At 41.6% G+C, this 24,882-nt stretch overlaps 1 protein-coding gene across 2 annotated transcripts in view; it reads right to left on the bottom strand.

Annotated features, from left to right (window-relative positions):
• The window catches only part of Vopp1 (VOPP1 WW domain binding protein), a 78,809-nt gene that overhangs the window by 13,314 nt on the left and 40,613 nt on the right, over positions 1-24,882 (bottom strand). For both annotated transcript variants that reach the window (XM_037203779.1, XM_028895268.2), the window contains one exon: positions 8,106-8,183. In XM_037203779.1, the coding sequence (XP_037059674.1) occupies positions 8,106-8,183 (78 nt within the window). The remainder of the gene's footprint in view (positions 1-8,105; positions 8,184-24,882) is intronic.

Genomic DNA, 24,882 nt, shown 5'->3' with positions numbered 1-24,882 from the left:
TTAATGACCTAAAAGCCTCAGGTGGACTGAGCCAGTCCCAACAGGAAAGTCAACTTGACTGATAACACCCCTTAGCTCCTGATAAGGAGATCTATGTACCAGCTGGTATTTACCACTTTGAGGCTGCAGAAGAACTGATCCGAAGATGTCATCTACCACCCCCTTTCTGGCCCTATACATGCAAAAGCCCCCTGTGTGGTATGCACACGGTTGGAATGTTGCAGGTCCAGAAGCTAATTACTCATCTTGGGCTAGCTTTAGTTCCCAGATAGCCATTCCTTTCCCACCTCTGTGTCAGGACTAACACCTTAAGACTAATAGAGGAAAACCTTTTTAATAGAGGAAAACCTTTTGGAACCTATTGACTTACCAGACTCCTAGCTTCCACCAACCCAAAAGTTAACAATGTTGTCAGATAGGCACCTTAGGCTTATAGAAAAGCTCCCTTTATCTTGCTGTGACAATCTTTCTGAAGTACCCACCAATGCATTTTAAAACTGTCAGTACTTATGACTTTCTTTATTCTGTAAAACTATAAAATTACATGAAAATGTTTTCCTTCCCCATCCTGAAACAGAAGAAAGTCTAGGGTCCATTCTAGCAGGCTCAGCCTCCAGCACCAGGGATACCCCCACCTTTCCCACCCCCACCCCAATGATCTTTTATTGAAAGTAGAGCACAGCTTTTCCAAGGTTCTTCGTCATAGCTGTGTTCTCAGCCCTTTGAAACTGTGCCCACACTGCAAGGAAGGCATCCCTTGATGTGGGCTGAGCCCTCTGGAATGGACTCTAGAGTCTCTCATGCTCCCTGCTAAGTCCTTTCTTTCTCTGTTTCTGAAACTAGTATATTTTTGTCATCATCCACTTTACTGGATGGCTGCTCGTCAACAACCCTCAGTTTATGCTCCACAGATTTCAGCAACCCACGCATTGGTATTGTGAAATAGCTTAAGAAAGGTCAAGTTGTCCCTTGGAAGTCACATTTGCCTATAAACAAATGTCTTCTCATCCCTCTTCATAAAGTGCTTTACAACACCAGAAGGGTCCTCCTTCCTTGCTGAAAAAGGATCCTGACACATAAAACCAGCTTGGTCCCTCTGGATGAAAGGCCTTGTGTGGTATTTTACAAGATCAATGGTGACACTGTCAACCCCTTAGCCCACACCAGGTGTGAGGTGACTGCAGCCTTCTGACTAAAAAGCCCTCCCTCTTTGGTCTCTACACCATGAGTCTACCTTAGCAGGCCAGAGGACTCACTATACTCTCCCTGGCTTAATCAAGCATGATCAGCAATAACTTTCTCACATGGGTTACTTCATTTGAAGCCTCAGCAAGATCTCCCACGCCAACATAGGACTCAGCCTCACTCTGGGCCTTCCTGGCCAAGGAGGTTGCATGTGAGGATCCCCTGACAAGCATTCCAGAGGCACTGAAACCAGAAAGGTCTGGAATGACTGCTGTGTTCCCGGACAAAATGGATGAGTCCTTCTGACACCCTTAGGCAAGTCTGTGTACTGGATTTGGTTCTGCTTAGAAAGTCTGTGCCTCTTACAGGCTTCTTGGAGGAGCCCTCTCAGAGGGGAGAAGGACAGGCCTTTGAGGACCCTTTTTCAGAGAAGATGGGCAGGTCTTTTGGGGAGTTGATCTAGGAGTTGAGGAAGATATGCCCCTTTGAGAAGCCTTAAGGTTTCGGAAGAAAACTCGTAATGAGGGTCCTCCCCTTGTCCTCCTGTGCTAAGTTGGGATGCCAATAGCAGAGGCTTGGTTTTCTGATTCCACCCTCATGAGAGATCTGGCTTGGTTTTAGTCTGGATGAATGACCAACCAACTATATGCTAGGGTATTAAATGTGGCTTTTGTCACTCAGTCTGTTCATGATACTCACATTAAAAACAAACAGACAAAAAAAAAAAAAAAAAAAAAAAACAACCTAGAAACTAGAGGGTTTTTCTGGAATAAATACCTCCCAGCTTACTGAGGTGGCTCAAATTCTTCGATAACCAAAATACTGAGAAACAAAAACCTGGGGAGAATGGGAAGTCAGCACTGGAAAGGGACCAAATGAACATCCAAACTGTCCCAAACCCAGGGAAGCACTAATCCCCCACTACCAGGAGACGTGAACAGTGACTAACAATGAGGGGGCTGGGTTTCTAGCTTCCTAGGCTCCCAAGAGCCCTTGGTCACTCAATCAGTAGGAAGCCACACAGTTGAGTTTCGGGTAGACACGGGGGAACAGGGTCAGTCACAAATGAAAATGAAGCTGGCACAGGGAACCACTCTCACAGTTAAGGATGGTGTCCTGGGTCACAAACTCCTTTGTGGTGGTCTTGGATTGCCTTTGCCCCCTTCTAGGCAGAGACCTTTGAAAATTAGCTACCACACTCATCTTACTCCCCAGGAAACCAAAATGTCCTTTGTGCCTGGGCGACAGCCTACCTTAACTGCCTTTCTGTTGGAAGGATATTTCCCGCCCCGCCACTTGGTCCTTCCTTCCCAAACGATTCTTCCTCTGTCCTCCCCAGCTCTCAACGCCTCAGAATCCGACCTCACCTCTTCTCATCCTCGTCACTCGGCTCCTACTTAACGATCTCCCTGGAACTTAGTCAACTTCCATCTTGCTCCTCTCAAAGGGCTGCCCGGGGCCACAGGGAGCTAGCCATAGAGTCTTGCTGACGGAACCCCGTAAGACAAGGCCCCAGCTGCGACAGAGTGGCCGACGGCACAGGGTGAGTGGCGGCTGCAGGAGCAGTGGATCAAGGGCTGTAATGTGCACAGCAGCAAAGCGGCCCCTCCCATTTCTTTACCCCAGCCAAGGCCCCAGGCATCCTGGTAGCACATCAGCCAGTGAACCCAGGACCCTACCTCAGAGTGACCGCAAGGTACAAGGCAAGTTTCAGTGCGGGGAAGACCCCTTTGCTGTGTGGCTCAGGAGAGAGATTGGAGGTAGGCTCTATACTGGATCCTAATGCCTGCCATTTCTACTGGGTCTCTAAGTCTGATTCTCTTAACTGAGATAGGATTCTCCCTGTTCTTTGGACTCATTTAACTTATACCTGTGGTCTGCCTTTGTTTCTGCCCTGCAGAGCCTGGAGACTCCTGCTTTCAGTTGCACTTCCCAGTTTTAAAGACATAGAGAACTAGAGAGGAAAAAAAAAACCCAACAACCTGATGCCACCATGTCTGAGCTCCCTGGTCTGATTTTCATAGTTTTCTGCTAAATGCTCTCTAGTTACCATACTCACATTACTCTGCAACTTGGTGTCTTTATAAGAAAAACATACTTATTAAGTTTGCCTCCGTCTGCAATCACACAAAAACTGGCTAAGGATTTGGGTTACTCCATGATCATCACAGGAAGCAGATATGCATGGCAGGTAGCTGAGAGCTTTACAACCTGATCCATAGGCAGACAGAGACATTGGGCCTGGCCTGGGCTTTTGAAACCTCAAAGCCCACCCCCAATGATACATTTCCTCCATCAAGGTCACACCTCCTTCAACAAGGCCACACCTCCTAATCCTTTCCAAAGGACTCCGCCAACTGGGGACTATGTATTTAAATATATGAGCCTACGGGGGCCATTCTCATTCAAACAACCACAAAAACTTTATGTCTAAAACCTCTCAATAGTAACTCTAGCTGTGCCTACTTACCCACAGATGGTCTTGTTAAATGTTAGTACCCCTTTAAGAAAAGAGGAGATAGGTAAGTTCATTGGACCCTCATCTGAATATCCAGTCACTCCTCCCAGCTAGTTGAAAGTAATTAGGACTTAATTTCATGAGACCTCAAAGTTTTCTGGAGAAACTATAGAGCATATAGGCTAAAAACTAAGAATGGGAAGGGGGCCCACCTATGCAGCAATGAAAAAGCTGTTATATATACTGTTTAACAAGCTCTGTGGGAAGCCAGCTTCCACTTTTACCCAGGGCACTCTTGAGGAGAGGGATGAGAAAACGTGTAGATAAAAAGACTGAGACAGACAGAAACACAGAATAGCTTCAGGAGGACCTGGATCAATATCCACTGGCCCCTTCTATCTCCTTAAAAGGGCTTTTTATAACAATGCCAAAGGGTGGGGCAAAAGACCTCCCCCTTGCTAGACCAAAGCACACCACACAGCCAAGTGCAGACCCTTCCAAACACCTGGTAACCACGACTGTGGTCAAATCATCCCCTGATGCAGCCCTGTTGGGTAAAGCAAGCTCAGATCTCACTAGGAAACCTCTGTGGGCCCCCATAGACCTCAATAAAAATAGATATTGCCTAATACCCTCCTTAGGAAAAAGTTCTCACAACAAATGATAAGTTTACTTATTATTATTAGTTCACGTAGTATTTAAAATTTTTTAATCAGAAAGGTGTATATATAAAGGTTATGATGGCTAACTACAATTCCAGATGCCCTTTTTGGTTCTTGTTTACAAAAATGTTCCCCCATTCCAAGTTATGTGTACCTTTAAAGCTTTTGCTGACATATAAACTTTCTTCCTCTTAGGATCTGTAAGACTGTTGGGGAATGGAAGGGGAGGATTGAAGGTAAAAAACAAAACAAAACAAAAAAACCACCAACCTGTAAAATTCCAATCAGAAAAATGACTCAAAACGTACAACATTAGAAGGCTGGTCGTTACCAGTCTGCACAGGCACTCTCAATTTGCTACAGGATGCCATGCATGTAACCTGAATTCAACTCTTGCTTAGCGACATAAAATAAGTAGATATAAAAATGTTTTATAAAATATGAGGCTCTGTTTGGGGGAAAAAGATTAAAATATTTTGGATAAGAATAAATTTTTTATGATAAAATTAAATTTTGTCAAAAATGATAGGACTTAAGGAAGATGCATGTTTGATGATTAAGATTTATAAATTGCTAAGTTTATAATGGTCTACTCCTATTAACAAAAAGTAACTTAAAGATGTATGTCTAATCACTTACATCTTTGATAATTTTGTTAAGCTTAACTATTTGGAGAGACTGAACAAATAAAAAGGCTATGGTAAAAATTAATGACACACCTTTTACTCTGATGTCTCCTTAGGAAAGCCGATCTTACTGTTCGCTCTTGTAATTATATTCATATATAATTATGCATATATGACAAAATGAGCTACTTAATAGAAAATATTTATTAAATTGATTAGATTTTATAAAATCGTATTATAAAAGGATCAAGAAAATGAGCTCTCCAGTTTCCCCATGGACTGTATTTACAGTTTAAAATGTATTTTGGTACTAAAAGAGCTTTGGTTCAAAATTGTAATTTTAAGGCTTAAAATCTTAACAGATAAAATTATAAAATCTTAATTTTATGAGAGTTGCTAGTCTATTGTAAACTGTTAACAACAAAGATAATTAAGACATAAATGTTAATCATCAAGCACCTTATAACTGATCAAATGTCTTCAATGTGCCTGAAATTTGTTTGTAGTCATGGTAAACACAAATCTAACTCATTTACAGAGACAAGATTAGAGGGAGAAACCAATTTCTATCTCCTGTTACATAGTCTTCTGTATATGTTGTCAATGTCAAGCCTAAGGCAAGTTACTCAAAACAAATTTAAAATAAAGTTTAATATAAAATAATATTCAAAATCGGGTGTATGTTTTAAAGTTATGGAAAATTGAATGCTTGAGTAAAACAGGTTAAATTTACAATACATTTACATAACAAGACAGCCCCAGGCTCAAGTCGTACCCTTTCCCTGGAATGGACTCAGACCCCATCAGAGTAAATCTCACGCTAGCATCATTACAGGATGAGAATGCACGGGAACACAAGATTTGCCAGATCCTGCTGCTCCCAGTGTGTAGGCCAGAACAAGGAAGACCACTTCCTTATCTAGCCCATGTCATGAGGAATCCCTTCTCATGACAGGGGATGGATTCTCTCACCCACTAGAGGATCTCCGAGTCTGTACCCACGTCCTAAATATTTCACGCAACAGAGAGGCAAAGAGCAATTACTCTGCTGACAATGTCTCCTATACTGACACATGAGGATGCTGTGAACAGGGGAACCTTGTACCCAAGCCTACCACCCGACTGGAATGAGACCTGCATCCTAGTTCAATTGGCCATGACCATTACCTAGACTTCTGATTTTCTTAGCAAAAACTAATCCCCAGGGCTCGGAGGTAATCATCTGTTGGAGCCCATTTTTTAAGTCTCCTAGTGGCTTTACCCAGCAGGTCTACATAGAGAGGATGATCAGGACCATGGGCCTGAGTACCGGTGTCTGAGATGGTCTGCACTTGGCTGTGCTGGGGGGAGGTCTTTTGCTCCACCCCTTGGCATTCCTTTAATCCCCCAGGACAGAGACAGTGGGGCCCAATGGATTAGGATCCAGGCCTTCTGGAGGCTATTCTGTGTTTTCTATGTGTTTCTCTCCCCTTTATCCTTCTAATATTTCCTGCTGCTCCTACCCAAGAGTACTCTGGAGAAATGTGGGGTTGAGGGATGCCCCCCCCCTGCCACAATCATCTGAGGAAGTCCCCAAGAAAGTTATAGATAATACAAGATGGAGCCTCTGCCACAGGGTCATTTAGCATGGCAGGCTGAAATATGGCCACTCATTTAAACACTAAGTGGTGGGTACCACGTCTGAGGAGAAGACCTGGACTGTAAAAGTCCACCCTGACAGCCTGAGTCACCTTCTAGAAACTACAGAGTCAGCTGCTTCAGCACTGCCGCCACTGGAAGTTCTCTCTCTATATGGCAGAAGCTTGAGGAATTCATCAGGGGACACTGGACATAGGGATGACTAGGGCCTTTCCGCCCTTTGGACTCACAGTAATATTAGTCATAAAGCTTCCTGTAGGACTAGCCACAGTGGTTCCCTAGGAATGGGGTCTGATCCGACATGAAATTTTACAAACTGCTCCATCTGTTTGTAGAAAAGGAGAAAAGATCAAATCCACGTTTATCCAATTAAGCAAGCTGTGTTTTGGGGTGCACCCAGGACTGGCCAGCTGGCTAGCTCACCCGAAGTTGGGATTTGACAGAGCCGCTCCTGCTGGCCTTTGAAATCTCTTACAGGAGAGAGAAGGTGAGCACAGGGGCAAGAGTTAGAAAAATACAATGAAAGGGGAGGAACAGGCTAAGGATGCACAGTGTGTGAGTAGGGCTGCAGGCGGTTTATATCGGGGCTGTGAAACAGCAGCTTGTTCTTGATTACAAACAGAAACCTTAACTCACAAGGCCTTAACACAGGACAAACAGGAACTTACTCAACTGTAGACAGAAACTTGACTTTGCAAGGACTTAACATAGAAGAAACTGGAACCTATTCTTAACTGTCTTAGCTGCCAACAGAACACCTAACCTTCAAGGTACATTGTTCCTGTTTTGGTCTCCCACTAACGTACAAGGTGTTCTGCTCCTGTTTCGGTCTCACACACGACCACAAGCAAGCCAAGTAAATGATTACAAGAAACGCTCAGTTCCTTTTCCAGAAAGCCCCTCTGCTGCACTGTGCCACCCCCGACATGTGAACGGCCTCTGGGCTACAGAGCAGTGTATCTCCAGAGACTTTTGGGGGCCTCTCTGAGAACTAAGACTTGCACATGGCTACTCTCTAAATGACAGTGTGCCTTCCACACTTCTCTCAACGTGCAATCGATGGATTCTGTATGTTCCCCAGACCTCTGTGAGAAGCTTGGGGAGGAGTAAAGATGCAGGATGCCTGTCTTGAAAGCTAAGAGGCAGGAGGTACAGATGAGGGGAGATTTTCAGGCAACAGAAACTTGGTCACAAGTCTCAGTCTGATGATTCTGACTCCTCAAGACAATCAACCCGAGGCCATTTCAGATCCTGGCTAGGGAGCTGCTCAGTGGGGAGGCCGTACCCCTCCAAGCTCTTCATACCCTGACAGCGCCGATGGAGATGGGAAAAGGTTCTGTTAAACTCCTACTCTAACAGCCCTGGAGGAGGGCAAGCCAAATGTTCCTGCACTCAGCCCAGACTTTCCCAAAGACCATGACCTCTTGAGACGATGCCATTGGAACTGAGGTTGTGACTGGACTTGACAGTGGGCACTTGAGGACTGCAGGCAGTACCAGGAAAGGGCACTCAGAACAAGAACGAATTGTAACCTACCAAAAGTACCACAGCCTCTGTATGGAGAGGGCCCGCACACAGCACCTGGAGCCACAGCAGTCTTCATAGGAACGGCATCTGCAGGAGAGAGGCACAGAGCTGGGTAAAAAGGGGTAGTGTTTCTCATCGCTAAGTTCCATCCAGACTCACCACAGGCAGAAGCATTCTTAGAAACAAAAATCATAATGGGTTCTTCCTGAGGAGTCTTCAGGAACAGAAAAGGCATTGAGTCTACCAGATCCACGCTCCACAGAAGCTCTGCGACACAGGAGTACTAACAAAGACTTGTTCTATGCTATGCTAACCTCTGACCACGGGAAAGGTGGGACTGCCTCCATATGCCCTCACAAGCTGAAAGCAAAGGTTACAGAGTCAAGTTCAGAGAAGCAGCTTAGTTGTGGTCAGGCACTGGCTAGCTATATGATTTCTCTTATTAAATCTATCAGCCTTTCCTTCTACTGCTTTCTTCCAATAAGGTTGATGGTGTACTGGAGAAGTAGGCACACCCTGCTGCTATTTCAAATAGCGGCCATTATAAACAAAATGTTAACTACAACCTTGAGCTTAGTTAAAAGTAGAAAATATCTCTGGGTGGTGCAGGATACTGAATAAGCCCATCATCTAACACACTCCAAATACCCCAGGCCTGGAAAAAGCACTTACTTATGTTCCAAAGGAAGTCATTACTACTAAACTGGGTACAGAGCAGATGGTGATAAAGGGATTTTCCGTCTCGTTCTACCGTGGACCGGATACACAAATTCTCAGACGGGCAGCAGAAAATGACACCATTCTTACCTGAACTCACTGGTCAGCACTTCTAATTATATGGGCCTGGAGCTTCTGTTTGGCAAGAGTGGGCAACTGAAACTGCTTTCTGTTAGCCAAGGGCTTCTCACTGCATTCTGGGATCCAAATGTAGATAAGGTCCAAGAACAGGACACATCATCCTGAGCAGGTGTTAATCTGTAATTCAGTATGTTCCAAAGATAACATGACAGTGTCTAAGTTTCTCTCTCTCTCTGGATAAATGATAAATAATGTAGTCCTTGGGGTGCAAAATGTGAAAGGAAGAATAAGTCTGGGTGCTTGTGAGCCATGATTTTACAGTGTGTGCCAGCAATAGTTTAATAATTCAAAAAATGACATGGTCCTTCTGCCAAGGTTTTAAAGATAAGAATAAGCATTTGTTATTGTTACCATTGTCCAGAAGTGAAGAAGGTCTGTCCTTTAGACACATTTATTCTACAAATCTCAAGAATAGAATAGGCCGGCCTATCAGGCTAAGGAATGCTCAATGTCAATAAAATACAAATATTTCTAGTTTGAAAATAGCAAAATATTTCCTTTGGGGCTTGGTGTGGTGGTCCAAGCCTTTAACACCAACACTCAGGAGGCAGAAGCTGGGAGATCCTGTGATTTCTTAGATAGCCTGGTCTACTGAGTGAGTTCTAAACTATCCAGTACTATATCAGTGGACATCTCAAGAAAAAACATTCCTTTTCCTTTTGGTTACTGTGATGGACTAGAGGGACTTGTCTGCTTCTCCTGCATCTTCCACAAAATCCATATTCAGAAATGCTAATCCCAAACGGGAGGGCATTTGAAGGCAGCCCTTGGCAAGTTATCAGGTCGCTAAAGTGAAGCTCTCGAGAATGAAACTAGTGCCTTTACATGGCCAGGCAGGAGACAGCTTGCTTTTTCTCTGTGCTCCCTACAGGGAAGATGGCTGTCTACAAGCCACACTGAGTCAGCTGGTACCATCATGGATTTCTAGGCTCAGGAATAAAAGAAATATAAATTTTTGCTGTTTAAAACCAACCCTTGAACTTGTTACAGTAAGCCAACCCCAGGCGGATGTCAAATAGCAATTAGTTAAAATGACATGTAGGAAATTAACTCTGAATGTGGCAAAGCAACAACAGCATGAGTGCAGGGTGCAAAGGATGCAGATCTCGACATCTGTAAACTATCACCGGGGGCAGCGCTAAATGACAACATATGGCTAATAATTAAACTTATAATTTTATCCTCTAAGTACTATCTGATTTAATATCTAATTCTCAGCAAAGGAGAGTAGCATGTCTGTGGTGCCAACCAGTTAGGAGCCCAGGGCAGAAGAATGATTTAAGTCCAGGATTTCCAGTTCAGTTTTGGCAACATCATGACACTCCAACTTATTGAAAAAGAAAAGGAAATCCTTTCCCTGAATACAGCATTAAGCCTCCACAGACCATTCTCTTCATTTCTGAGTTTGTCAGAACAGGAGGGTTGGGTTTTTTTTTATTATTATTATTGTTGTTGTTTCTTTTTGGCTTTGTTTCTCTGCAGTATTGAGTATTTTCATTCAATGTCTAGACCTCTTAGTACAACTCTACCAACTATAAGTCTTCCCCTCCCTGGAAGACGATGCCCAAGTTGGGCACAATCTTGACTTCCCCTCATCAGGAAGAATCCCAATTTGTTCCCATTTCCACACACCCTCTGAACATTAACTCAACGTAAAAACCACAGCTCTCAGCTTAAAGGGAATACGAAAGAATTTATTCTGGAGCCATTTTGACTGAACATGGCCCAAGAACACTGATTTAAGCTTACCCTATGTTCCAACACGGAAGCAGTTTCATGACGTTTTATAGAATAAAGAAAGTCATAAACCCTTTACAATGTTACAATACATTGGTGAGCACACCAGAGAGGAGGTTACAGGAGGTCAGGGGAAGCTTTTCCATAAGCCTAAGATGCCTATCTGATGACATTCTTAGCTTTTCGGTTAGAGAAAGCTAATAGTCCGCTAAGTTAATAAATTTGAAAGGGTTTTTATCTATTAGTCACAGGATGTTAGTTCTGACACAGTGGTAGGTATGTCTACCATTAACCTCCAATTTGGTCTTCCAATAACAAGCTTTTTCATGTTTGATGCAACATAATCATCTACAGGGTCCTTCCAGCACAATCTTAAGGATTACATCTCCAGCCTTTCTCTTAGGGCGTTTTCCTACCCTAGAAAAGTACTTCCCATTTGAATAAGGTGGCAGTAAGTTCCACCCATGAAGAATCCTTTACTTGTGGACATAACTCTCACAAGGAGGAGGTGGTCAGGTGGGTCTTCTGCTTCCAGTGCTATAGTTTTGTGAGGAGCAATAGAAGAAGCAATGGTTCTCAACTCTGGCAGCTCCCGTTTAGGAGTCATTCCTCAGACAATCCTAGTATATGAGAACTGAGAACCAATGATGTACACTTGGAGCTTTTAATGTGTTTTAATTTCCTATACCTAGCAGGTATGTGTGGGGGTGGGAAGTGTGGAGTCCAGGCGGATGGGGGAAAGTTATTTTGCTATTCTGATCTGTTTAGAAAAATTATAGAAGTATAACTGATATATAAATAGCTGCATTTATGATGCATTAATATAATTTGATGTGTTTAGGGTGAGTATGGATGCATGAGATCCTCACTGTAGTCCATGGAACAGACATTCTGATCATTTTAATAGTGTACATCTGCGTGTATGTAACATCCTATATTTTAAAATAATTCCCATCTCTACAAACACAAGGCATTAGAATTTTTATCTATCTTTTTATAAGGTCAAAAGTGTCACAGATTGTGGATACATTTCTGATTCTTTTTCTATCATCATCAGTTGATTGTAGGTAAGAACCTTTTCTCCTAGTCTGTCTTGGTTTCCCTATAAGGAGTGTGCTTGTCTGTTGAGACATACTATGATGGTCATTTAACTCCCATCTGATCAATATATCCAAGGTCAATGCCATCAGGGTGGCTTCAAGGAGGGACAACTGTATGTCAGCCCTTTCTTGGGAGATGTATTTATTACCAGCAAACACCTTATTAAAACTGAATACGTCCCAAACACTTGCATTTAAGTTGGTTTGTGTCATTTACTTGAAGAAATTATACTCTTATTTCTACCCTGAGGGAAAGTATCATAAATACTGTACACCTATAATTAGCAGTCCAGATGGATTAGGAAGAGTTCATTTTCTCATAATTGGTAACTCCTGCGTAACACATCTATAACAGGGTTGAGATGGCTGACGTAGGATGAACCAGAGGGTCTTCACACTCCTGCTCAGTCCCACTGACTCTATAGAGTTTTTGAAAGTTTACACTGTGCTCCTGGGACCCAGATTCTTCTTCTCTTTTCCTTTTAGTAAACTGCTGTTCATTTAAAATCAGTTTGATTCACGTCTGTCTTTGGAAACAGTCTTTCCAGTTTCTGATTCAGTAAGATTCTGATTAAGATATGGTAAGATTAAGAAATATACACCCTCTCAGAACAGCAGGGTAATATGGAAAATGGAAAAGTAGAAATCCTCCCAGAACCCTGTAATATTTTAATTTGATAACAAGTTTATATCCATTGAAATCACACAGAATACAAATGGGGTAATGTGAATTTGGCAATGAGCTATGAAAGGGAGACCAATCCTATTGCCCTGATTTAGGAATTGAGTTTAGGTTGATGCCTGACTTATTTTCTCAGCTTAATCCTTACCTGCACTGCTCTCTCAGTCTATGAAGATGGTTTAGGAGAACAGCACAGACACGTAATCTATAAGCATTCTCTCTCCAGAGCAGGCTCCCTATGTCTCCCCAGGCTGGCAATCAAAGGCTGTGCTCAGCTGTCTGAACAACCACAGAAAAGAGCAGGGTTTTAGAAAGCATAGGGTAATTAGGGGCTGACGATCACACTGGAACAAGTGCTTTTCTCCACACCCTCCTCATCCTTGCACATCTCCAGAGTGAGGAGAGACTGTTTTAGTTACTTTTCTGTGACTGCAATAAAATACCATGACCAAAGACAACTTAAAAAAGAAAGGGTTTACTTAGCTTCTTGTTCCAGAAGGATAGAGTTCATCATGGTGAGAAAGGCATGGTGATAGGCAGTGATAGCATTGAGACAGAGGCAGGAGCTGGCTGATCACATTTTCAACCACTTATAAGAAGCAGAGAAAACAAGGAGGTGGGTCCAGGCTATCAACCCTCAAAGCTCACCCCCAATGCCAGACTTTCTCCAACAAGATTACACCTCCTAAAGTTCCACAACATGCACACAGGGCCACCAACTGGAACCAAGTGTCCAAATTCATGAGCCTGTGGAGGCCATTTCTCATTCAAATGAGCACAGATGCCTAAGCCAGCATCACACTGGAGCCAGGAGAGGTACTTAGGCCCTGTGTCTGGATCTCACACTGGTACCTCCCACTGGAGACCACAGGTAAAGGGACGCCACAGGGCCCCGGCTCACAAACCTTGCTCCTGGGCTCTTGGTCAGCTATGCTGCGGCTTGCTAACTAAAAGACTCCCTCTCACAGGGAGAAGCGGGGCTCAGAAGACTCAGGAAGTAAACAAAACTTTCGACTCTCTGAAAGCTAAAGCCTACAATATTCTAAAGGCTATACGCCATGAAACAATTGCTGGGGGAAAGGTGTACTGGTCAAGTGGGCTGCCTTCAACCCACTCTGGGAGCCCCAGAGATGCAAGGAGTCATCCCGCAAGCTGAGGTAGGCTTTTCCATGGCACCACTGCCCTGGAGTCACTCATACTCTTGTAAGAAGCCCAAAAGACTCACTGGTTCACTAAGCTAGTCTTGAACAAGACATTTTCTTTGGTTGGCTGTTAGCATCCTGTCTGGGGTAAGTTCACGTCTCCCCAGGAAAAGCTATTCAATGCAGCATGATACCCAGAAATGGCAATTTACTCACTCAGCACTGTTGGTGTCACAGGGCAACTAAGTTCTTGAACAGGAATTTCTGTGCAACAGGGGACTTGGGAACTGGGGCTTTTAAACGGCCTGGTCAACAGTGACGGTCAGAGGACAGCAGTGCTGGGAAGAACAGGTTCCATCAGGTGCTACACAAGCCAGAGAGAGGCAAGCCTGTCTGCCCTTTATCCTACATCCCCTTCCATCCTCTTCCTCAGCCACTCAGTGTACAGCTTCCCTTCCTTGAGGGGACTTGTTTTCCAAGAGGCATCTTCACACTCCTTCAAGTGCGTTTACATCTGAACCAGAACTGAGAGCCCTTCTGTCACTCCACCCCATCAATATGGAGGCCAGAGATGTGACTCAAACACGCAGAAGGCCTCTGGAGGTTCTTAAGGTCCAGGGCAATGGCTGAGCATCCAGTGGTCTCTTATTGCACTGCTCTTAAGGTTTCCTCAGCATTCTAAGAGAACAGAGGCAAGGCGAGTACTGTCTTTGGGGTAAAATCTTTTCTACCTGCCAGAACTTACACAACTATGGGGTTGGTTACTTACTATTTTAAATCATTTGTGTTCAGTTAAGAAGACATTCAATCACAAGCCAGGTAGTGGACAAACTTGAACAGGGGCACTTAAAAGGCTTCTTGGGTGGGCAGTACATAAACAGTGTGTGATCATTTCCCTGCCTGGGCCAGGGGGACAGGCATAAATCATGTGGGTGATCCATTAGCTTAGCCTCATGATCCCCCAGAGAATGAATCAATTTCAACAGAGATTACATCAGCCTTTCTCCACTTTCTCCCATCGCCATAAAAATTCCTTAGATAATGGAATACAATGGCTTTTTCCTCCCTTTGAGACCTCGCTCATCCTAGGAAATTTCTCTCACTTTCCTTAAATTATCACTTTTCCGCAACTGTGGTGATACAGTATTATGAAATATCTCTTACATTCTAAGAGACTGGAACCTTTGCTGGACCCCACAGCCAAATTAATAATACATTTTGAAGTCACCTAAGATCCATCTCCTACTATATACTCAAACTAATTTGCCTTTAAGAGAACAATGTACCAAACAACCTTATTTGCCTTGGATTCCCCATGTAATCAACTTTCACAACCTAAGCTAATGCATGGCTGTAATCTTAAACTATGTACTCTTCCATGCCCCTGACCCAGACAATGCATGAATATCATTTGCTGAAAGCAGCAAATACAGAAGTTGAAAGCAACTTCCTAAAATCAACCATAAAGGTGAAAATCATCCATTTATGATTACGGGTTGATTAAACAATGATGTTCGTTATCTGGGTCAGTTGGGATCCATTGGAATCAAGAGACTTAATCATTTATAAAAACTCAAAGATCTCCCTAAAGTATTCCTTTCCTTCCACATGTGATGCTTTATGTGCTGTTCAAAAAATACAGAGTGGAGCCCTTTGTTAGGGACAGATACACATATATAGACAGAAGACACAGACAGACAAAGGATAGAAGACACAAGGAACATGAAGTAGAGAATTCAAATCTAGACTTGCTCTTGGCTAACTGACTCCAAGTGGAAGTGCTTTGATTTCTTAATGTGACACCAATGCATCATTGGTGACTCAGTTAATCATAAATACATATAATTCATGCACTCAGTTTCTCATTTTGGAATAATCCTTTTTAAAAAATTTTAAGTTTCATTTACATTATTTCCCCTCTCTTCCCTTCAACTCCTTCCACGCTCCCTCACGTTCTCCCCTAAATTCATGACCTCTTTTCCTTTAATAATTGTTGTTACACATATACATGTACATGGTGGCTTGAATAAAAATGCTCCCCAGGCACATAGGAAGTGGCACTATTAGGAGGTGTGGCCTTGTTAGAGGACGTATGTCACTGGGGGTGGACTTTGAGGTTTCAGATGCCCAAGCCAGGCCCAGTGCTTCACTCTCTTCCTGCTGCCTAAAAGTTCAGATGTAGAACTCTCAGCTCCCTCTCAGCACCATGTCTGCCTGCATGCTGCCATGCTGCCCACCATTATGATAACAGACTAAACCTCTGAACCGTGAGCCAGCTCCAATTAAATATTTTCCTTTATAAGAGTTTACTGTGGTTATGGTGTCTCTTAACAGCAACAGAAATCCTAAGATGTGTGTGTGTGTGTGTGTGTGTGTGTGTGTGTGTGTGTGTGTGTGTGTATGTGTGTGTGTGTACATTTTTAAAGATAACCACTTGGCTTTAGATAACAAATTTGAGTGCTCAACATTGGTGAAGACTCTTCTCCCTCTCACTAGTCATTCATTACTTGTAACTCTTCATCTAGAGTGGGGCCTTGTGAGGTTTCCCCCATCCATGTCAGAATGTCAAGTAGTGTTGTCATTATGCAGGTCTTATTTAGGAAACCATATGGTTCAGATTTCTTGGGCACAGATAGCCTGTCATACATAAAAGACACAATCTCCCAAGAGGCATTCTGGTACTCTGGAACTTACTATCTTTCTGACCCTTCCTCCTTGTTTCCAGAACCTTAGGAGTAGGAGTTGTGTGGCAGATGTATCAGTCAAAGCTGAGCATGCCAGTCAGCTGATTTCTTCATTTTGAACAACTGCAGATTTCTGTCATGGTCTCCAACGGCTGCAAAAACAAAGCTTCTTTGATGGGGGGGTTGGGGGAGAGCTGCACTATCTTTAGGTACAAGGACAAGTATTTAGAAAGCAGATAGAATTTTTATTAGTTTAGGAAGGGGCAGTAGTGGGTTCTCCTCTAGGTTCCACGGCCTCACCAGCCATAGGTAGCTAGCTAGTTGGACAGCACCAGCCATGAGCGTCCTTCTGTTGAGCAGACTTTAAGTCCAATCAGACAGCTACTGGTTACCACTAATGTATGGATTCCACTATTGCACCTTTAGGGATATCATGCCATGCTGGTCATTGATGTGGTTCTGGGCTTCACAGCTGGATGGGACTATTGATTCCTTCCCTCCCTTGGCAGGTTGCCTATCACCATCTAGTATGAAAGGCAGTCTTCAGGCAGGGGGGCTTCCAACCTCCAAGTCAGGTGCCTGAATTGTGAGGTGTCTTCAGCAATAGAATCTTACCTTCACATTCTGGGAAGCAACCAGAGGCGGCAGCCTGTATTGTTTTCAGATTCTCTTGGTCAACAAGTGAAAAGGAGGTTTGCCGAGTCTCTTACTGCGATTTTGTTAGATAGTCTATGGCTCTTAGTGGTGAGTATCATCACCCCAAGTAGCATAATTTCATTTAAATAATAAATGTGTGTATAAGATACATTGCATTATACTTAATTTTTTGCATACATGAAATAATGATTACAGGATTTTTTTAAAAAAAAAAAACCTCTTAGTGCTCTCTCTTTCTCTCTAATTATTTCCCTCTCTCAAACCCCCAGTCAAAGTCCTCCCCCATTTTTCCAGTTTCTTACTTGAGGACACTTATGTCCTGTTATTTACTTCCCTAAAACTCCCACAAACAGCCCTTTTTACTTTCCTAGTTTCTGCTGCTTCTCCAGGTTATATGTTCACATCTGAACCACTAGTAATAGGGAATATTTGTCTTTCTGGGGCTGGGTTACCACACTCAGTCCCTGCAAATTTTATGATTTCACATTTATTTGCAGCTGAATAATATTCCATTGTGTGTCTGTACTCTATTTTCATAGCTACTCATCACTGGAAGGACATTTAGGCTGTTTCCATTTCCTAGCTAGTGTAGCTAGAGCATCAATGAACATGGCTATAGAAACAACTGTGGACTAAGATGTTAAGTTCTTTGAGCAGTGGTATAGATGGGTCACATGACAGATGTGTGTCTGATAATTCTCCACACAGCTTTCCATAGTGGCTGTACCAGTTTGCTATACCAAACAAGGGTGAATAAAGGTTCCCTTTTCCCATACCCTCACCAGCATTTGCTATTAGTTATTTTTTGATCACCCCACCCATTCTGACTTGGGTGAGATAAAATGTCAAGGTTGTTTTAATTATTTTCCTAATTGCTTAGGATCTTGAAAACTTTTGAAGATATTTTTGGATATTTTTCTTTCTTCTTTTAGAACTCTTTGCTCAGATCCATAGCCTATAGGGAGTGAACGAAGTACGGACCCAATAAAGTTCTGACTAAGTGTGTACTGTTTGATATGAGCAGACCATATCAAGGACCCCAGAATTGGACCCATGGGAAATTGGCAAACCTTTCCTCTGGGTCAGGTTCAGAAAGGCAAGGCCATCCTCTGCCCAAGTATCACTGTTTGCAAACAACTGACCAGTGTGTACAAACAATGGCAACTGCAGCTTCTTCTTCTAGGATGACTGCAGCCTGAGACTGCTTACCTACAGAGACTTCATAACAAAACTAGCAAGCCCTGCTGCTTATGCTGCACATAATAAATGCACTGAGGTTATAAGTTGCAGAATTTCATCAGAGTTTGAACAGCTGACCAGACCCTGGCTTTTCAGTACATTTTCTGGTCTTTTCTGCATTCCCTCACTGGCCTAGTGAGGCTTCCAGACTCAAGCCTCATGGGTGGCAGAAACAGCCCATTTTTCGAATACGTCATTTGTTTTGATTCTTTGCTTTTTTGAGTTCTTTATTATATATTCTAAATATTAACCCACTGTCAGATATATAGCTAGCAAAGATTCTCTCCCACTTTGCGGGCTTCTTCTTAACTCAACTGATTTTTCCTTTGCTGTACAGAAGCTTTTTATTTTTATGAGGTTCTACTTGTCATTTGTTAGCCTTAAATCCTTGACAAATGAAGTCCAACCTGGAAAATCCTTTCCTACACCTAAATCTTGTAGAGTACTGAAAGTATTTTCTTCTAGCTGTTTCAGTGTTTCGAGAATAACACCGAGCTCTCTGATCTATTTGGAGTTAATGTCTGTTCAGGTTGGAAGACATGGGTCTAATTTCATTTTTCTACATGTGGACATCTGGTTTTCCCAGCACCATTTGTTGAAGATGTGTATGCTTTGGGCATCTTCGTCAAGTATCAGAGCGTGGTAGCTGTGTGCACTCATGTTTGGTTCCGCTCTTGGTTCTAATGGTCTACATGACAGTTTTGTGCCAGTATCATGCTTTTTATTACTGTAGTGAAGCAACGTATACCACAAATTTCAAGTGGTAATCCTTCCGGCACTGTTCTTTTTTTTGGCTCAGGGTTACTTTGGCTACTCAGGGACTTTTGTGGTTCCATGTGAGTTTTAGGATAATTTTATCTGTCTCTGTGAAATATGTTGTGGGGGTTTTGGCTGGGATTGCATTGAATCTGCAAGTTGCTTCTTTTAGGTTACTTTTTTATATTAATTTTAAAGAGCATGGGAGGTCTTTCTATTTTCTCATGTCTTCCTCAATTTCTTCAGAGATATAGTTTTAATTGTAGGTCGTTTACCTCCTTGGGTGACTTTATTAATAATTTCTTTGAATGGAAATATTTCAACGATCTATCTCTTCCTCAGCATGTTTATTGTTGATATATAGAAAGGGCGCTAGTTTTTGTAAGCTGATTATGAATTCTGCCACTTTGCTGAAATTGTTATCATTTCGAGAAGTTCTCTGTTGTAATTTTGGGGATCTCTTACGTATAACATCCTCTGCAAACAGGAGTGATTTTACTTATTTTTATCCATTTGATTTTTCTCCTATCTGACTGCTCTAGTACTAGAGCAATTTCACTGTAAAAGAATGGGAATAGTGAACAGCCCTGTCTTGTTCCTGATTTTAATGGGATTGCTTAGAGTTTTCTTTTTCTTTTTCTTTTTTCCCATTTTGTATAAATATTGTGTATTTGTCACGGATTACCTTGAATATGTTGAGGTATATTCCCTCTTACACTCTCTAGGACTTCAATCACAAAGCCATGTTGAATTTTGCCAAAAGCTTTTATTGCATCTACAGAACAATCATGTGGGTTTTATCTACAAATCCATTTATATGATTTATTGCATTTATAAACTTACACGTGTCAGACCATCCCTGAATCTCCAGAAGAAAGGCAACTAGATGACAGTGGATGTTCTTTTTGATATGTGCCTGTATTCAGCTTACAAATATTTTGTTAAAAAATTTTTGCATCTGTGTTCATCAGGAAATTCTGACTTGGAGTTTTGGGTGTTGTGATGTGTTTTTAACTGGTTTTGGTATTAACATAATACTGGATTTGTAGAAGGAATGTGGGAGTGCCCCTTCCATTTCTATTTGTTTGAAGGATTTAAGAAATATTGGCTGGAGATTTAGGAAAGTCTGATATAATTCTCTACAAATTTATTTGGGCCTGAGCTTTTTGTTTAGTTGGACGTCTTCTATCACTGTTTCAATCATTGTATGTGTTATAGAGCTGTTTAGATTGTTGCTCTCTTCTTGTTTTAACTTTGGTGATTTTGATGAATCTAGAATTTTTTCCATTTCTTTTAGATTTTGTAACTTAAGGGTATCTATGGTTTTAAAGTATTCCTTTATAACGTTCTGAATTTCTTTGGTATCAGTTGTAATGCTTCCCTGTTAATTTCTGATTCTGTTCATTTCAGCCTTTCTTCCTTTGGGTTAGCTAGGCCAACAGTCTGCCAATCTTGTTTATCTTCTCAAAGAAGCAGGCCTTCCTTAGATTCATTAATTCTTTGCATTATTTTCTTTGTTCCTATTTCATTAATTTTTGCTGTGGTTTTCACTACTCCTTCTCAAAAACTGGATTTGAAGCTGGTTTGTTCTTTTTTGTCCAAACTTTTGATTTGTATTAAATCATTTACTTGTGCTCTCTCTGATTTTTCAGTGTAGAAGCTTAGAGCTGCAACTCACAGGACTGTTTTTCAATGTGTCCCAAGGGTTTTGTTTTGTTGTGTTTTCATTTTCATTTAGTTCCAGGAAAAGTTTCTTTCTTGATTTCTTCTTTGACACATCCATTATTCAGTAATGTGTTGTTTAGTCTTAATGAGTTCGTGTAATTACTAGAGATTTATCACATTTTGGTCAATAGGATACACAATGTTATTTCAACTTTTGTAAATAGAAGATTTGTTTTGTGTCCCTGTGTGTAATCTATTTTAGAGAAGCTTCCATGGGCTGCTGAATATAATGTGCATTTTTGGGTGTTTAGGTGGAGTTCTCTGCAGATATCTGCCTGGTCCATATGATTGGTGTCAACGAATTCTAATGTTTTTCTGTTATTTTCTGTCCACGTGACCTGTCTTTTAGTAGAGACACTGAAGTATTGAAATCACCTATTATTAAGGAGTTGATGCTAGTCTGTGTCTTGAAGTGCAATAATATGTTGTTTATGAAATTGGCTGTTCCAGAGTTTGGTGCATATTAATCTTTAGAACATCAATATCTTTTGGTTAACTGTTCTACTGATTAGGATGAAGTGCTTTTTTTTTTTTATCTCTTCTGATTAGTTTTAATTTAAAATTTATTTTGTCAGATATTAGGTTCTTGAGACTTCCTTGCTTCCTGGACCCATTTATTTGGAAAAAAAAATTCTATCCTTTCACTTTAAGTGATGTTTATCTTTAAAGCTGAGTTTCTTGTAAGCAATGGAAAGATGGAGTTTGTTTTGTAATTCACTCAACTAACCTGTGTCTTTTTATTGGGAGTTTAGGCCATTAACATTTAATGTCATTATAAAGTAGAATAGGGTAGAAAAAAACAATTATTAGATTTACTTAAAGCACTGCTTGTACTGTTCATTTCCAAGCATGACTTCATTTTGCTACCTGGAACAAAATGACTTGGAGAAATATCTAAAACACAATAATTTGTTGCCTTTAATGGCCTGACCACAAAAGCTTATACCATTCAACTATAACAGATGCCTTTAAAAAACCAAAAAGCTGACTGCCATATATGCTCCTGTAAAATCTCACTTGCTCGCTCACCACACCGTGTAGTTTTAGAGTATAGAATGAGAATGCAAACTGGGCCTGGGACCAAGGCATTTCAGGAGCTCTCCTGGCTTCAGGCCACCAGTGAGCGCATCTTCTCTCTTCTACTCTCAATGGTGTCCAAGTGCTTGTTCTGGAAATATTCCCACAATAATTACTGAACGGTGTACACGGATTACTGTGATTTTATTGGCTTTGCTGTTGTTGTTGTTGCTGCTGTTGCTTGTGTTCTTAACCATATTTCGGGTGCCAGTCATTACAGCTTCATGTGATTTCTTTGGTAACCCCTTGGCTACTCATTCTTATTCATAGCTTCCATCTGAAGCATTGCTTCCAGTATTCTCTGTAGGGCTGGTTTGATGGACATGAATTATTTTAGCCTGTTGTTATCATGGACATTTTTCTCCTTATTCTCCAAATATGGCCAGTAGTTTTGTTGGGTACAATAGTCTAGGTTGCCCATGGTCTTTTAGAACTTAGAATACATTGCTCTGGGTCACCCTGGCTTTTAAAGTTTCCATTGAGAAATCAGCTATTATTTTGATGGGTTTTCTTTATATGTGATTTGTCTTTTATCTCTTGTAGTTTTTAACATTCTTTCTTTGTTCTGTATATTTAGTGTTTTAACTATTATATGACATGGGGAAATTTTTTCTGGTCCTATCTATTTAGTGTTATATGTGCCTTTTTTTTTTTTTTTTTTTTGTCTTTATTTGGGGAAACTTTCTTCTATGACTCTGTTGAATATCTGATTCCATTAACCTCAAATTCTTCTCCTTCACCTCTGTCTATAATTCAAAGATAGAGTCTTTTCAATAACGTGCCACATTCTCTGACTGTTTCATTTCCTGGAGTTTTTAATTCTGTTTTCCTTTTTAATTTTTTTATTTTCTTTGCTTGTGTGGTCTAATCCCTCTCCTATATCTATGCTTGAGGACTGTAGTATAATCTCTGGCCACTTCCTAGAAGCATGCAGTGGATATAAAGTAGAGTTGGCAGTGCGCTCAGGAAGGACTGGTCAAGATGCTGCTATACCAGCACTGAATGGAGGTGTGCAGTTTCCAGCTGTTGGGAAGGACAGTGCATCACAGAAGTCCTCATGGAGAAGGGGGTTACAAAGCAGGGGTCTGGAGAGTCATCCAAAGATGCCCGTGGGTATCGAGGACTGGAAGAAGAGACTGACTCCCCCTGCAGGAGTGTGCTAGGGGCATGGCACAGAAACTGCCAGTATTCAGGTCACTGCCCTCACGACACTCAAAACAAAGAGAAAACCACTATTTTAAAGTTAGCTAAAACGTTGAACTTTGCTCTAGATGGTTTTAAGCAGAAAATAAGGGACATGAAAGTTTAGAAAGAAGTGAGAAAAGACCAGAAAAGCCTGAAAAAAAAAGTCTTTGCACTGGTTTCAATAGGCACCAAGAGGGGCCATTTTCAGGTGGAGTCATGGTGCCAACAAATACCAAGGTGAGCTGTTTCCAGGTAGAGTCAGGAGAGAGACAGGAAGAGCAGAGGCAGGGGGCTGGCAGCTATGGGTTTTCTGGGGCAGCTGTGAAACTAAACAAATTAATTTACGTAGTTGGTAAAGGAAATTACCTAGCTTCTATTAAACACTCAATTCAACATTCTAATCATTACTGTCTCAACTTTCAGAACAGAGCAACTGAGGGTTCCAGACCGTTCTTTCTACCACAGGATGAGAATGGAGAGGAAAGGACAAGAGCAGGACACTACTCTGCAAAAACGCTCAGGAATTATTAGTGAATATGTCAATGGATTAATGGATTAATTAACAAGTAAATACAAGAGTAGCTGCTACTACCAACTTTTGAAAAAGCTGATCAACAAAACAAGGGGAAAGCATGTTTTAAAGACCACGGTGAAAGAAGCAGCTGTTAATATACATTAATGCAGGAAGCTGAATAGAGGGAACAATGTCCGGCAATAGAAATGTTTTATTCTGAGAAGTACCAAGTATTTTATCTCCTCATTTATCCTGTAAGTACTGTTTTCCACATAACAGCTCTTCAATACAAGACAAAGTCCTGGTGTGGCTGCTTAATTTTCCCAATAGGTTCTCTCTTTTTCTAGCTGCAAAGGCTTTCTTTCAGGTTCCTCCACCAAAAGCAGGCAGTGAAGGCCCCCTTTTTGTTAGCAGGAAACCAACCAAAGACACTGGCAAATTCCTCTGCTTCACAGTAACATTCCTTGTCCCACATTGCACTCCAAGAAGGACAGGTCAGAAAAGTGTGGTCAGGAAATAATGGAGAAATAACCTTTGTTATTATAATTGCCCTCAATTATCTGAAAAGACTCAATCCATGGCCTCCTTGGATGCCAAAATGTAAGGATGATCAAATTTTTTTATAAAATGAACTAACATCTGCATGCAGCCTTTATATATCCCCATAAATGTTGAATCATCTCTTGATTGCTTATACAATATAAATGGTACTTGGATAGCACTTGTACTGTTTAGAAAACGGTGATGAAATTTCAAAGTCTGAATATTTCATACAGGCACAATTTTATATTATTAAGATATGTTCCGAGGATTATAAAACCCATGATAGAGAGGTGACTACATTATATATTTCCTGTTCAATTACTTCACATGTCCAAATACCTCATATATACAATGTTTCTGCTACAATAATTTATGTGCATTTCTGAAAATTCTCCTATCTGACAAAATTTACAAGATGGAGTACAACCCATTTGAGCAAAGGCCATGACGGTATCTATCTTAGAGGAAGATAACCATTGTAAAATCTCAAATTCTCCCTCTCTCTCTCATACACACACAAGCATAGCAACCAAGTTAAGGCCCTTTCTTCTCAAGCTCAAGGTCATAAGTCTATTCCTAATACTCCTAAAAAAATCTTTGTTCTCTTTGTCTAAGAAAATTTATACAAGCCAACACCATGTCTGTCTTCTACAGACATCTTCCTGTTTTTCACCAATCCTATAGGAACTAATTGCCCAGCGAAACAGAGCATACAGCATTTCATATTCCTAGGTTAACTCATCTGACCAGGCTGAATGGCCCTAGTGAGGTGACCATGAGCAAAAGCAGGTATAAAACCTTGCAGAGGACGGGGGGGGGGGGGGGGGGGGGGGGGGCAGGCTAGGCCATACCTGGGCTTTCCCTATCCAATGATCCAGTTCTGGACC

Source organism: Peromyscus leucopus, chromosome 3, assembly GCF_004664715.2.
Source record: "Peromyscus leucopus breed LL Stock chromosome 3, UCI_PerLeu_2.1, whole genome shotgun sequence".
In the NCBI taxonomy this organism is placed as follows: Eukaryota; Metazoa; Chordata; class Mammalia; order Rodentia; family Cricetidae; genus Peromyscus; species Peromyscus leucopus.
The sequence above is the reverse complement of the archived record's forward strand: the minus strand, read 5'-3'. Positions and strand labels throughout refer to the sequence as shown.